This window comes from Python bivittatus, unplaced genomic scaffold (genome assembly GCF_059951505.1).
Source record: "Python bivittatus isolate LINGU-HERP-01145 unplaced genomic scaffold, Pbiv_v1 ctg000070_np1212, whole genome shotgun sequence".
NCBI lineage: Eukaryota > Metazoa > Chordata > Lepidosauria > Squamata > Pythonidae > Python > Python bivittatus.
This window is the reverse complement of record NW_028277034.1, coordinates 21,180,148-21,196,510: the sequence shown is the minus strand read 5'-3', so window position 1 is coordinate 21,196,510 and position 16,363 is coordinate 21,180,148. Positions and strand designations below refer to the sequence as shown.

At 33.5% G+C, this 16,363-nt stretch overlaps 1 protein-coding gene across 3 annotated transcripts in view; it reads right to left on the bottom strand.

Annotated features, from left to right (window-relative positions):
- The window catches only part of LRBA (LPS responsive beige-like anchor protein), a 427,822-nt gene that overhangs the window by 259,534 nt on the left and 151,925 nt on the right, over positions 1-16,363 (bottom strand). For all 3 annotated transcript variants that reach the window (XM_088132764.1, XM_088132766.1, XM_088132765.1), the window contains exons 35-36: positions 6,750-6,814; positions 1,226-1,334 (exon numbers count right to left, since the gene is read on the bottom strand). In XM_088132764.1, coding sequence (XP_087988890.1) covers positions 1,226-1,334; positions 6,750-6,814 — 174 coding nt within the window. The remainder of the gene's footprint in view (positions 1-1,225; positions 1,335-6,749; positions 6,815-16,363) is intronic.

Sequence of the window (16,363 nt, the reverse complement as noted above, 5' to 3'; positions counted from 1 at the left end):
TATAAACTTGATTTAGCGAGCACCTAGTTTGCCATATTAAGAGTATTTTATAACTTGAGATAGTCTTCCACATACTAACCTTTTATGCTCCCTTACAACCATCTAATGCTCCTATCCCTTCTTTTAAATTCTTGCTTTTTATACAGTATATACTTTTAGTTTTTAATTTATATATCTTTTATATATTCTAGCTTTTCATAATTTTTTATTTTTATTCTTATTTTTATTCTTGATGCATCCTTCATGCTTTTTTAATGACTGTATCATACCTTCCTTATGCTGGTCTATGACTGCAATAAAGATTTGATTTGATTTGATTTGACTATAGACTTTTGCTTGGAGATGTGCAGAACTAAGTTTGGGTCATATAAAGCACTTGGGGAATTACAAAGAGAACCTCACCAGTTACCACGTAGTGCATTGGTGCTTTGTGACTGACCACAAGAACCAGAGAATGCTGTTTTCAAAATTCCAAAATATCCATATTCAACTAAAAGTTAGAGACTGTGCAGTAAGTTACACTGGATTCACTGATATGTATTAACATGGTTTTTAAAAAGTGTTGATCACCTGTAATAATCTCAGAGGAAAATAAACATCATCTTTCAAGATACAATATTGATATTCAGAATGAACAGTAATGTTTGAACATAATAGACTTTAAAATTGCATATTGACCACAACTGTAACAAAATTCTAAGTACAAGACAATTAAGTGTTCTTAACTGTAGCATTTGCACAGAAAATACTTCCTAAAACTACCTAGTATAAAATAAGGGACAAAAAGAAAAATAAGAAAATAGAAAGAGTTATATAATTTGCAAGTACTGTTTACAAAGTAAGATGATTTTAGAGATGAAGATTTCCATATACCCAAGTTCTCTTAATTTTTATTCTGACACAAAGTGCCTATGTCTCAGGTTACAAGTTTTTTTTAATCTTTTCAATCCTGTCCGATGCTTGGAGACTGCCTGGACAAGTCCCTGCAGTTTTCTTGGTAAGGTTTTTCAGAAGTGGTTTGCCATTGCCTCCTTCCTTGGGCTGAGAGAAAAAGACTGGCCCAATGTCACCCAGCTGGCTTTGTGCCTAGGCGGGACTAGAACTCATGGTCTCCCAGTTTCTAGCCTGATGCCTTAACCACTATACCAAACTGGCTCTTTTAGTAGATTACAACTACAATATATCTAAATCAGGTAGTAGTGCATGTTGCAAGAATTGGGCTTACCTCAAATTCAGCATGCCTGTGAATATCTTCCGCTCTCTGTCTACTCAGGATAAATTCTGCTTCATTTGCTACTCTCACTAGATGATCCTTCATTGTTTGACTCAGCAATCTATAAATGCAAAATATTTAAGGACAAATAAATTATGGATTAAAAAAACTAAACATTTTAAAATATTTAGCTCCTTGAATAAATGACAGATGCAATCATTGTGGTCTACCACCTAGAACAAATTTCCTGGTAACTCTAAGAGAGTTTTCTGCATGATGTAGATGTATTGGTTTCCTCCACTGACTAAGTGGTGACTATTATGCAAACAAGACATTCATCCAGATAATGGAATATAAGGTATTTGTTGCAAGTAGTACCAAATATATGGGACTGTTCTTGGGGAAAAAAAAAATGGAAGCCTCAACTGGCAAAAGATACTAGACTCAACTTATAACTATGCTGAAAGATCAGTGACAATTACTTTCCAGGTACAATTAAAAGGTTGGTTTTAAAGCCCTAGTTGAGGGTTAATTATCTGATAGAAAATCCAGTTTTATATGAATCTATTCAGGTACTTATGCAGTGTTAGGCAAGGGATTGTGGTAATTGAAGTTAAAGTTTTAGAAGGCATTAGGTTGCTTTTCTTGTACTAGAGTCAGTGCAGATTCCAATATTCCAAGTTTTCAGGACATCCGTGACGCTCCCTAGCAATGGATCATATCCTTCATGATTTGCACTTAGTACCCATTCTTTCTGCATTTAGGGAAGGACTCAAGGTCATTATCTTCAATCCATATTTTTGGCTGATGACTTTAGTTCATGTGTATTTTTAACAAGGTTTTACAATATAAGCCTCCATAGCATTCCAAGAGATTATTCAGTCACAGCAAGCAAAATTAATAATACATATATATATAGACACGCCAAATAACCTCATATTCAACTATTTTCTCCTATCTTAAAATGGGGATGTATAAATAGAAAAAAAAATCAGTGTGCTAATTTCTAGAAACAGCATTTTTTTTCTTGCATGTGTTTATCTTACTGACAACCAGTACTGTTAGATGATAAAAATTAGAGCTTTAATTTTAAAATATCCAAGAAATAAAACTTTTGGGGGAGGCACAGAATCCTTTAAGGCACCTGATGTGGCTTTACAAAACCTTAATGCTACAGTGTGATCCTTGACATAATTCACTGATACTGTATAGTCCTCCTTGAAGTCTAACATTAGTTGAAAAACAAGCATTTTAATGATCTGCAACAACTTTGACATTTTTGTTACAAATGCATATGTTTCCAAATTTGCACATGTTTAAACCAAAATAAATGATCAAAACAAGTAACCAAATATATAAGTCAAATAAAAACCAACAAGTCTAAAAAAAAGTGTTTTGTAGGTGAACATTCTAGTTCAAAATACAAAACACTGTTTAAATTCCTTTCTCCATCCTTTCAAACAATATTCTTTTGATACTATTTTTACTTTCATCATGTCCTTTACCCTTTTTGATGTTTCACTCAGTTATATGCTATGATTTTAGATGTTATTAAAGTAATTATGATTATGAACTTAGAACACTGACATTAACTTGTAGTTTATACCAGCACAGTTCTCAACTAGATGTTTATTATAATCAAAAGCAAATACATTTACATTATACTGAACCTTTCAAAGGTCTTAAGAGTTTATTTATGTTTGGGGTTTTTTTTGTTGTTTAATTGTTTAAAAACATACCCTCGAGATTTTAAAAGTGTGAGACTGGAAAACATTCTAGTTTTGTGCTTTTTTAAAAAAAGGAATGTTCTGTAGAAAGTAAGGAAGGTTATCTTGATGAAGATATACAGAAACTATTGCCTAGGCAAAAGGGACTGGAGCATTTTTTTAAAGTCCAGAATGTCCAAATAACAATTGGAAGCAGCTCAGACAAGCCTGAGTGCCGTTGAGTTTTTGGACTGCCTTGAATACCAGCTCTTCAAGAGTACAGTAGAGTCTCGCTTATCCGACATAAACGGGCCGGCAGAATGTCGGATAAGCGAAAATGTCGGATAACACACAGTAACGATTGAGTTCGGTAAAAAAAAAAAAAAAACCGCCCAATCCGCTGCGCCTGTGGCAATCGATTTTTGCGTTGCGGTGCCACACCGTCAGGAGCAACAAGAAAGAGTACACTCATGCTCGCAAACAAGCGGCGCACTTTTCTTGTTGCCGATTTATGCATGTTGTTGTGTTTTTTTTAGGGGCGTCAGATAAGACGGAATGTCGGATAAGCGAAGGTCGGTTAAATGAGACTCTACTGTAATAATGGAGGAGAGCTATTACCTTCCTACCAACATTTGCATGCTTGCTGAAAGCAATTGGTTGCATTTTATCTCATGTGACAAGGAATACTGGATTGGATGGGCCATTTACTTGGTCCAGCAAAGTTCTTTTTATATGTTTTGTTCCTTTTTCTTTAAATGTTCTTTATACTTGGCACATTTTAAGTTTCTAAGTGATCTGATCCTGGACATTCCTGTGTACAAGTGTCTATGTCTATATTATTAGTGTTTTTCCTTGAATTTTAATCATTGTGACTGAAATGCTACCTATTTAAGAAATACGGGTTTTGTTGTTGTTGTTTGTTTTTTGGTAACAAGTCCCTTTGCAACTTTATTGACTTTTTGTGCATGTTCAATATTTGTACCTTGTTCTATTGTGTACATTTATATTTCATAAATGATTACAATTGTGTATTTTAAAATTTGAGTTAACCTACTGATTTCTAATGAACTGAAAAGTATTGGGATACATTTCCTCATAAACCTCTTCTGTAATTATTTTACAATCAATATAATAGCTTTCGCTTCTATTCTACATTATTTATACAAATAATATGACTGATTATCTCACCATGTTCATACACTGAAGCCCAGTTTGCAAACCTTGATTATGCAGCAAGGATGAATTGAAATTTGTACATTTATTCTTTCATTTTTTAACCAATCATGCCTCTTTCTTTCTGTAAAATTTCAACCTACTGATAATTATTGTCTGCTGGCTTACAATGCCTGAAAATCACTTCTGTTTTACTCTCCTCTCTGAACTTGCCCCCTTTTACTACCAATATCTAAGACATATTTCAGGATCAACAAAAATATTTGAATTCAAAAGCTAAATAGTACAATTATTAAGCTTGGGGGCATTATACTGCAATATAAGCACAATTAGTTTCATTTTAATAATATAATTTACTAGATTAAATTGTTCTTAAATATAATTATATACCAGCTTTATTTAAGGTTTACTTCTGAAATCTGTATATTGTTTCAAATGTATTTTTCCCCCCAAGTGAGTAGAAAATCCTGTTATAAATATATCAGGCAGACATCTTAAAATATAAAGCATGCTTTTAAAAGTGCTAATACCAAAAATGTTAAAATAGTGTTTTACAGATGAAAACAACTTAATAGCATTTTATATTATTTATATAATGCTATTACATTATAATGCATTATTATCAAATGTATTGGTTATTTCTTTGCATAATTTTGATTATTTCAGTTCAGTTTATTATTTAATAAATTTGAACTGAAAACCAAAGCATTTTATCCAAATTTTGAAAAAGGCTTTACCATCATATACATTAGTCTTTCCACTCTAAAATTCACTACTATTTCAACACATCCTGCTACTGAATACACAATTTTAAATTCTTATTTTTTTAAAAAAATACAAACTTTGTTTTATCTCTCAGGAAGCATTTGTAGAACCAAGGGGGGTTAATGCCTTTAAGTTTCGTGGATATATAGAAAATGCAGGCAAAAATGTAACTGGCTATGTCTTCAATTTCACTATCTCTGGGGATTAATTTGAACCATAGCTCACCCATGGTATTTGTGCAGAATACTTGTGCAGATCTCAAACATCTGAAATTAGGAATGAGAAAGACTTCCACTTCAGAGGAGCTGGCTTCTAGTTTCAGATAATATCAAAACCCGTAACTCTCATTTTAGAAATAAAAACTATATCCAAGTAAGAATTATCTGCAATTCTTAGCAATGACTTACAGTTGCTTTACTTGGAAACAGCTGTAATAAAAATAAACTTTAAATTAATGCACTATTACTTTGGGTGAAGCCATATTCTGATATTTCATTATTTTTAGCACTTTGAAAAAAATATTAAAGCTTTCATATTTAAAGTAGTTTTTAGAAAAAAAGTGAAAAAAGTTTTATTTTCTTCATGCATCTCATGATCTCTTTTGGCATGCTTTTGTGATCTGAAGACCTATAGAAGCTTTCCTCAATCAAGTCTCCTCCGTATGTACTGAGACTACAAAAATATGACTGGGAATTCAGAGGACTGAAATTTGAATACTATGGACTGAGAAAAGTGTGTGTGTGTATGTGTGTGTGTGTATATATATATGTGTACACACACACACACACACACAATTTCAACTATTCATTATGTAAGTTTTTATAACAGTACTGTTATGAAAGTGTAACCTTTTCTTTCTTTTGAATTTTTGCAATAATTTATTTATTCTCCAGCTTTAGGGGTTGCTTTGTTTCTTCATTTAAACATCCACATTTTTGATTACTATTCTCTGCTAGTGACTGAGACCCAATGCTACTTTTTTTTCTAGTAGTACTGTTTTTATTTATTATTCAAGTCTTCAGATTATTTTAATTAACTGAAAAATAAGTTTCAAAATAGGCTCTGCCGCCATCTCAATATTTGCTAGCACCCCATATGCTTATTCATACATGCACATAATTGGGTGCTTTTGAATATATTTAAACAACTTTATAGTACCTTTACATGAACTGTATTAATAATAAACATTTTTTTTAAATCTTATGCTGTTCTAGTTTAAATCTCAGTATAATCTGAAATCTTTAGAAAAGCAATTGTGTATAAATGCTTGAAGCAACATGATGTATTTCCCAGGAGTCAGCTGAAACACTGAAAAGCTCTTAACATTTACACTAAAATAACCAAAACCTTTTGAAAAACCATAATTTAAGGAATAATGCAAATTACAATTTATTTTTATGTTTAAAACAGTCATGTAAAAAATTTAAATGCTGATCTGAAAAAAATATATCAGTCCGATATAAGTTCTAGTTCACCAGACATGATATATTAGTCTCTGCTAGTAGATGACAAACTACTATATTTAAACCAAAGAAAATATAACTGAGCCCTTGTAACCAACTACAATTATCTCAGCAGGTTTAAAGTAATGCATATCTTCTACAAACACATTATGACTACAAGTTAAAAAAAAGCCAAATCTTAAACTATTACAACAGAATATTGAGAAATGAAGAGCATTTACAAGTTATATCAGACCTACAAGGTTAAATATCCAAAATAATATGTGTAGCACGTTTATAAAGCAATATAAATATAATCCAGAAAATTCAAAATTAATGGCTTGTAAATGCAAAAAGGAGGTAAATTTATATGAAAGTGATCACTACAAAACATAATAGTATTAAAGTTAAGGTAAGGTAAGAATACAATTAGGCTAACTAGGAAGTTACCTTCCTTCATTGACAAGCTCAATGAAAGCCAGGCCTGCATTCTTCTGTATTGAGTTCTGCCATTCCTATAATACAAAAGTGATAAAAAAAAAAAAAACACCAGGTAATTAAAATGCATTAAAAGAAAAGAAACAAATTTATTTTACTTAACTAGTAAAAATAATTAAAGAATTAAGCTTATGGCAGATTAAAATAACCATGAACATCAAATGCTAGAGGTGGTAAAATATCACATAAGCTGAGTTCATTTATTGTCCTATATCTTTACAAATTATTATGGCTAGCTTCATACATATCAAGCCAAGTAAAAAAAAAACAAACCACAATATGGCATATGTAGTATATGAACCAATATCTGTCCAATATCTATCCCTACATTTAACTTTATTACTATATTATTTAACTACATTTAAGACCCTACATTTTGTTAAATGTAAAAGCTGCAACTATTATTTTCCTATTGCTTAGTTACGCCAATTATACGGTACATAAACATTCCTCAAAATGACTAACATGTTTCAGACTACTTTTTTGTGTTGATACTTATTTTTTTATTATACTGATTATATATTACAATAGTTTCTTAATTTTTATCAGTAAGACCAATAATTCCAAGAGACATCATCTAGTACAGGTTATTTCTATCATAGTACAATGGAACCTCGGTTTACGAACTTAATTCGTTCCGTGATTCTGGTCGCACCCCGAATTGGTCGCAACCTGAAGGAAATTTCCCCATAAGGTTCAATGTAATTACCGTTAATCCGTTCTGGCGTGGAGGACAGGGAGGTGCTTGGAGGGGGGGTCCCCCTCCCTACGACCACGTGTCAGGGGCAGAAAATGGCCACGGACCACGTGTCAGGGGCGGAAAATGGCCACAGACTGTGTCACGTGAGGGAAAATGGCCGCGTATCCTGTTCATACCCCGAGGCGGAGTTCGCAAACCGAAGCAAAATTTTGCGGCCGGAGCTGGTCGTAACCCGAAAAGTTGGTTAACAGAAGCGTTTGTAACCCGAGGTTCCACTGTACTACCACAAGATAGCTGGGGACAGAATCTTTCTAACAGTATACCCTATTTTTTTTAACAATTCATATTGAGGGAATCATTTAGATTGTGTTTTTCAAACTTGGCAACTTTAAGATGCTGGCTGCAGAATTATGGGAAATGAAGTCCACACATCTTAAAGTTGCCAAGTTTGAAAAACACTGATTTACATAATACTCTGTGTAAGTTATTGTTTTTATTATTATTATTGCTTATTTAGCACTAATAAATCATGCTATAGTCCTATAATTATGTACATACCTACTTAGGAAGTAAATGTATATTAGTACTATAAAGCAACTGATAATCCTAATCAAACATTGCTTTTCTTCTCCGAACAAAACTCCTAATTTTAGCATTCATTCAAAACAGAAAGGCAGGAGAGAGAGGAAACACTCTTGATCATTTTCTTTAAATGACATCATGTATATACTAGTGCTTGACTGAAATTGCTTTCATTTTGAATAATACTATAGTGTTTAAAAATGTAATTACTGAAGGCAGAAATTGTCAAAGGAATGAAAATTATCACGGCTTGATTCAGCATAACTCTGTTTATTACAGATAATTATAAAAAAAGATATTAGTCTAAACAAATGTTTATAAGCTACAAGTAAATGTTTCCCTCATGCATGTTTTAATAGTGGATGAGAGGGGAGGGGAAGAATATAATGCTTATTGCCTTTCATGTTTAATTCAACATTCGAACACAGTATACATATCCTATATTGCAATTACAATCATGGAGCCAACTGCATTGTTATGTCAAGATCTTAGTTATTCCTCTCCCTAAAGTGCTGATGAAAAACATTAAAAGCCTCAAAGCCAACCACTAATGGAGCTGAATAACTGTAACATCATTTCAGCAGTTCAAAAAGAACTGCAACAGAAGACTGACAAAGTCAAAAATTTCATATGTTATAAAGTGATCTTAATTGACTATTTCCTATTCCTATAAAATGTATATTGCCTCTTTCTAATGTCCATGATCATACTAAAATTTAGAGCAAATTTATTTATCAATAATTTAAAACCAGCAGAAATTGTATGTAGCTACTAGAATGTAAATATTCTTAGAGTACTAACACAAGTTGCCAGAAAACAAAATGGGCCATAAGTACAGGATCTAGACCTAGGCAATCTTTTATAATTCAGAATCCTTAAAACCAGTTCCTGGAAATTGGAGCAGGAAGCTGGAATGTGTTCAGCAGCAGATGGAAGTTTTGCTTTCCTGACAAGGAAATATAGAAGATCACAAACTGAGAATATATGCCAGATCTGATCTATTGAGAGACTTCTTACTTCATGACATATTGGACACCAAAGAGAAATCTAAGGACTGAATTCACATACATGGATCTGTATGCAGTTTATCTCAATTCCCATTTGCATCCAACTGTACCTCAACAGCATCCCTACTTCTACTTAAATTTCTCAAGCAAAGGAAAGTTCCACAATTCCAAATCAGTTGATTTCATAGCTGAGTTCTTATTGTTACATCTCTCTAGACCCAAGTAATTATTAGGGAGCATTAGAGCACCAACAGAATTATAAGAAAAATCAATTAATATACTGCATTTTACAGGTTAATAAATAAATGTATCGTTAGATTTTGATTAGAATGGCTCCTAACATGTGAAAAATAGAAGCAAAAACAAAACAAAATAACATACATAAAACAAAACAAAGACAACAACGTTGGAACAGAAGCATGACATTAATTTTACCAGTCTCCTCTCCCTTATATTCACAGGACCAGAGAAGTAACTGCAACATAGTAGGCAGCAATCCAGCTAAAGGATATGATCTATTGTCTTGCTTGCTTTCCTCTCTTACTATCTTTATTTAAATATTTGATAAAAAGTTGTGATAAACCATGTTTAAAATTACAAATTCTTCAGGTAATTCTAGATAACTGGATGTACCTTTTGTTTTAGAAGTGCTGTCCTAACTGCTAACCTAACCTAACTGCTGTCATGCTAATTTTCAAGCTGGACGTGGTCTTTGAATGGAATATATATGTCCAAACACTATAAAATGGTCTGGGTTGACTCAGTTTCTGTTGAGTTACAATACATGAACACCTGAAAGGAAAGACTCTGTATTCTTCAAAACAGCCATGATGGTCACTACAGGCATGTACAGTTTCTACTGGGGTCATACTGCAGCAGTACTTTGAAGGGTTGTTGAAAGTTATGCCTGTTATTCCCATGCAATAGAAGTAATGGTTATGCCAAGCCTCCCCATCCCCATTCTTGATAGGTTTGACTTCTCCAACAAGAAAGATTGGATAGTCATTGATTTATATCTATACACACAAAGAAACAATTCTCAGTATAAACTATATCTGTTCTTTAAAAAACAGCCATTTATTGGTATATTATAAAAAGCAGCCAATGGTATATTATAAAATACCATTTATTTCAAAATATCCAGTTAAATAAAACAAGATATACGTGAAGTAAGAAGCTTCCTTAATGAATATATTACTGTAATATGCTAATCCTCTGCACTATTAATATTTGTCCAGTTACCATTAATAATGTTAATCTTTTTCTGCAAGGGACATCCTACCAAGCACCAGATATTACAGTCTCTCTGGTTGGGGCGAGACATGTAGCTGTGTATGTGTCATTTGCGTGCATGAGCGAATGCAATCAAGAAGTTCTTTTCTTGATCATTATAATTAAGTTATTTTCTTGGCCACTAGAAAACTATTTCCTAATTATTTTCTTGGTCAATAGAACTTCCACTTCTCCTGCTGCACTTTATGCTCCAATTCTTCCAATTCTACTCCAGTATCCAGATTTTCCAACTGGCTGAGGAATCTGGAATAAATATGGTCTCCAAATCTCTATTCACTGTCCTATAGTTGCCTGATGTTTAAATGGTCCTCTATGCATATTCTTAAAGAATTTCAAGTCAGAAGGCTACCCATTCATTTTTAGGGAAAATCTCAACTCTTTAGCATTCAGTTTAATTATTTATAAAGGGGCAGCATGTAACTTTAAATTTTTTATCATTATTTATGGTAATCACATACCATAAAAAGTTAAAGTTTAATTGGGCAATGAACAATCTATATATACTCCTCTAAGGATACAACTTTGCAGAAAACTTAACTGAGACACATTCTTCTCTTATGCAATGCAAAGCATCTGATTTCACATTTGTGATAAAAGTTGCCCAAAGTCCACCCATCTATAAGTTGCAACAGATGATCATCATTAAACCTATATCAAGCTTCTAGGACTGAATTGTACAAATGTGTTCTATTAGTACATAGCCTGAATGTTTGGCAACTTCATTCTTCAAGACAAATGGCAGCTGCTGCCCTTTGAGGTCTGAAGTCAAGTCTTCAGGGAAGCTCAAAGCCCAAGTGGGGAAGGGGGAGGCCTGTTCATTAGAGACTGCTCCAGGCTAAAACTTTCAAGGCTGACATTGGAACTATGTAGGACTATTTTTTTTTAATCTATAAAATATACTGAACTATAAGCAATAAGTCCTTCGATATTCTTTGTTACATTTACATTCATATTTATATTCTAGTAATAGAATCTGAATTCCATCCATATTACTATATCTATAAAAAAAAAAAAAAGGCCAGTTATGCAACTGTATTGGCATGCACACATTTTTATGTTATGACTCATTTTGTGCCCAATATATCCCCAGTAGGCATACACACATTTTGTGTGCGATATCCCATTTTCAATCAGTCCATAGGAAGGAACAGAGAAAATGTAGGGGATCAATGAATAAAAGAAAGAAAATGCAAATTCTGTGTATATCTATGGCACTTTTGTTTCTCTCTTATGCTCTAAGAAAGAAACAAGGAAAGAAATGCTAAAGACAGTATTTTTAAAAATGGAGAAGTAATTCTGTTAAGAAATAAATCTACATTAAACATTTAAAATCAAATTCAGATCACTAATATAAAATCAATAGGCACTCTTTTTAAAATCTTTTTAAATGTTTGCATTCAAGTGCACTGATATATATGATGCAATTCTGGTATATGAAACACTTGGTTCTAGAAGTCTACCGTAACTTTAGTCCTAACAGAAATATGTTTGACAACAACCATGCCTGCTCAGAGAAAGGAAAAATGTAAAGAAAATAGCTTGGAAATGATTTATATGAATGCATAGTGCTGAAGTTAATTACAACTAACCCAATAAAATAAAGCCTGTATTATTGTACAGCAAGTAATAACCTTAGACACGGAAAGCAGAGCTCTTTCTGTCTTTTGGATGCTAGTTCCACAGCACACTACAGTAAGAATTAAGTAAGTTGTAAATATGCCATACAGAAACAACAGTCTTTAACTAAAAGCAGAAAACTCTCCTGCTGCTTAAGCCATTTTATTCCACTCTGGACAAACTTTCTATAAACTGGTTTTATATTTTTGTTTAGCAAATTTCTGAAAATAGTTCACAATGAACTTCTATATACTTGGAAACTATGAGCTACTACTTCTGTTTGTTTAAAAGAATACATAGTACTAAGCCTTATACTGATATACAGTGGGGCAAAAAAGTATTTAGACAGCCACCAATTGTACAAGTTCTCCCACTTAAAAAGATGAGAGAGGCCTGTAATTTTCATCATAGGTATACCTCAACTATGAGAGACAAAATGAGAAAAAAAATCCAGAAAATCACATTGTCTGATTTTTAAAGAATTTATTTGCAAATCATGGTGGAAAATAAGTATTTGGTCAATATCAAAAGTTCATCTCAATACTTTGTTATATATCCTTTGTTGGCAATGACAGAGGTCAAACGTTTTCTGTAAGTCTTCACAAGGTTTGCACACACTGTTGCTGGTATTTTGGCCCATTCCTCCATGCAGATCTCCTGTAGAGCAGTGATGTTTTGGGGCTGTCGCTGGGCAACACGGACTTTCAACTCCCTCCAAAGGTCTTCCATGGGGTTGAGATCTGGAGACTGGCTAGGCCACTCCAGGACCTTGAAATGCTTCTTACAAAGCCACTCCTTCGTTGCCTGGGCAGTGTGTTTGGGATCATTGTCATGCTGAAAGACCCAGCCACGTTTCATCTTCAATGCCCTTGCTGATGGAAGGAGGTGTTCACTCAAAATCTCACAATACATGGCCCCATTCATTCTTTCCTTTACACGGATCAGTTGTCCTGGTCCCTTTGCAGAAAAACAGCCCCAAAGCATGATGTTTCCACCCTCATGCTTCACAGTAGGTATGGTGTTCTTTGGATGCAACTCAGCATTCTCTCTCCTCCAAACACAACGAGTTGAGTTTAGACCAAAACATTCTACTTTGGTTTCATCTGACCATATGACACTCCCCCAATCCTCTTCTGGATCATCCAAATGCTCTCTAGCAAACTTCAGATGGGCCCAGACATGTACTGGCTTAAGCAGGGGGACACATCTGGCACTGCAGGATTTGAGTCCCTGGCGGCATAATGTGTTACTGATGGGAGCCTTTGTTACTTTGGTCCCAGCTCTCTGCAGGTCATTCACTAGGTCCCCCCATGTGGTTCTGGGATTTTTGCTTACCGTTCTTGTGATCATTTTGACCCCACAGGGTGAGATCTTGCATGGAGCCCCAGATCAAGGGAGATTATCAGTGGTCTGTATGTCTTCCATTTTCTAATTATTGCTCCCACAGTTGATTTCTTCACACCAAGCTGCTTGCCTATTGCAGATTCAGTCTTCCCAGCCTGGTGCAGGTCTACAATTTTGTTTCTGGTGTCCTTCGACAGCTCTTTGGTCTTGGCCATAGTGGAGTTTGGAGTGTGACTGTTTGAGGTTGTGGACAGGGGGTCTTTTATACTGATAACAAGGTCAAACAGGTGCCATTACTACAGGTAACGAGTGGAGGACAGAGGAGCCTCTTAAAGAAGTAGTTACAGGTCTGTGAGAGCCAAACATTTTGCTTGTTTGTAGGTGACCAAATACTTATTTTCGACCATGCTTTGCAAATAAATTCTTTAAAAATCAGACAAAGTGATTTTCTGGATTTTCCCCCCTCATTTTGTCTCTCATAGTTGAGGTATACCTATGATGAAAATTACAGGCCTCTCTCATCTTTTTAAGTGGGAGAACTTGCACAATTGGTGGCTGACTAAATACTTTTTTGCCCCACTGTATAAAGATGTATCTTAAGTGTCATAAAGCACATAACATGTTTCTAGAACATTCCTTGGGTAAGCACACACTTCTCAGGATACACACACACACATACAACCATTGTGGATATTATGCTATTATCAAAATAAAAATGTATTTGGAATTATGCTACTTAATTTGCTCATTTTATCATTGTGAAGGCAGTTGCAGAACACATTAAGTATCTTGAAGGCCCAATTCTGTGAATAGTGAAATAATTACCTGTTTACTTCTGTCCCAGTTGGGTGCAATTTAACAGAACAGTTACAACTAAAATTTTGCACATGTGATTAAAAGTGAAACTGGACATATGCAGAGACATACTAAATAATTTTGATATAAATATCAATAAGCAAAATGGCAGACTAATAAATATACTATTCTATTTAATCTATATCCATAAGGGATGAGCAGTGAATATCATGAATAGTGAAAAACAAAATAATTTTGTATTGCAAGAGATGAAAATTTAAGAGATCTGCAGCTATCACGTGATTTTATTTGTAACCATCCTTTATATAAATCTTATCTAGAAGCAACTCTGACATGCAGTTAGGTGAAGAAATCTACTTAAGGAAGCAACAGCAGAAAAGGTCCATGGATGGAAACATGATAGAACTTGCATTTTTGCAATTACCCCAAAATGGCCTTTGAACTGGTTCCAGACTAACTCTTTGTTTTGCTATCAAATATTATAAAATGTACTATCTTTCCAAATGCCATGCACACATACACAACCAAGGGCACAGAGGTCAACCTAAATTTCGATTTAATAACTCCAAATTGTTACGGAGAATTATCTTTGTGAAAAGCCACACTATTGCATCACACCAATAAAATGAATTGCATGATTTTCAAACATGGCATTTTGATGCAGAAAATGCATAGTGAATTGAAACCAGATTTAGTTATTTTTTTAAGGTGGACTCACTGTATAATCAATATGATTTAAGTCAGTTTGAATCTAATCCATGCATAATTCAGATAGACAAATTAATCTGGAAATGGAAATATATAGATCATAAACCCAAGGTCACTGAAAACTAAACAATGAAAATGTTAGTATTGTATTATTGATTATGTGCCATCAAGTCATTGTTGGCTCTTGGCGACCACATACAGTAGATAGATTTTCCATGAGAAACAGTGTATTATTTATATTGTCCTTGTTTGAATATAGTAAGCATAGTGAACTAAGACTCATGGGCACTATTTCCAGAAGTAATTGGGTTGTTTGTTTGTTAATTTGGACAATCTCAAAAACTTTTAGGATAACACCAAAGAGCCAATCAAGAAGTTTGTAATGCTGTTTGTTAGGATAATTGGATTAGGCAAAGTCAATGAGACAAAATAGTATAATTTTCTACAAAAATCCCCTAACACAAATGTTTCTTAAAACAATACATAATAAACCCAATCTATCAATCAGTATATGTAAGGAGAAAAGGTATTTTAAAATAATTCAAAATTACCAAGTTCCACAAACTGGGGTTAAGAGAAGAAATAGAAATTTCTATGTAACCAATTCTTGGCCCAGCCTAAAAAAACCATGAACTAATTGTAAGCAGAAAAAGAAATGCAGAGGCCTATATAATAAAATGCAACTTTTAATCATATTGATCATGAAGAAAACTAATTTCAGGAATTTACCTTAACTGATAACAGCAGTAATACAGTTATATATTAATATCAGCATTATTACTCTTTCTATACTGAAGACAATATCGTTATTGTACTGTTTTGTCAGTGCAAACTAATATTTGATAAGTTGACAAAATGATTTTTCAGAAAAGTATGATATAGCAATATTTGCTAGTAAATTATTTTATCCACAGAGCTTTTCCACAGAGCCTTTGGAAAGGAGAGTCCGCATAAAGTTGACAGAATCTACTGGGATTGGCTGCTGAGTCAGTTAACATTATTGTTTAACTGCTTTTTATTATTAGGATTTTTATTAGTAGGATTGTAGTACATAGTACAAATATATGGATGGATGAATAGACAGATGGATTAAAAAATAATTGTATTTTATGTGATAAGGCAACCTTTCCCAGTGTGGTAGCATGAAGCTTCCAGGACTTTTCTGACTGTAAATTCTAAGCAGGCACAATATTACATATTCATTATTTGTTTCTTCTTTTTTAATAGTCTAGGTACATACATCTAAATTTGTTATTTACTTCTAAGGAATATTAAATCCACCATGAAAGATTTTTTAAATGTAAATAATGTGTGTTTTAAGTCAAAAGTGTAAAAGGATGGAGCTAATTTCTTTTAAAAAGGAATCCACACAAGCAACAATTTTCATTAGGTTTATTGTTATGCATCTATGGCATGTATCATGCTATTTTCCATTACACTGCATAGTTCAACCACAATTCTGCTTTAATTATATTGTTGTTAGTAATATTAGAATTTAT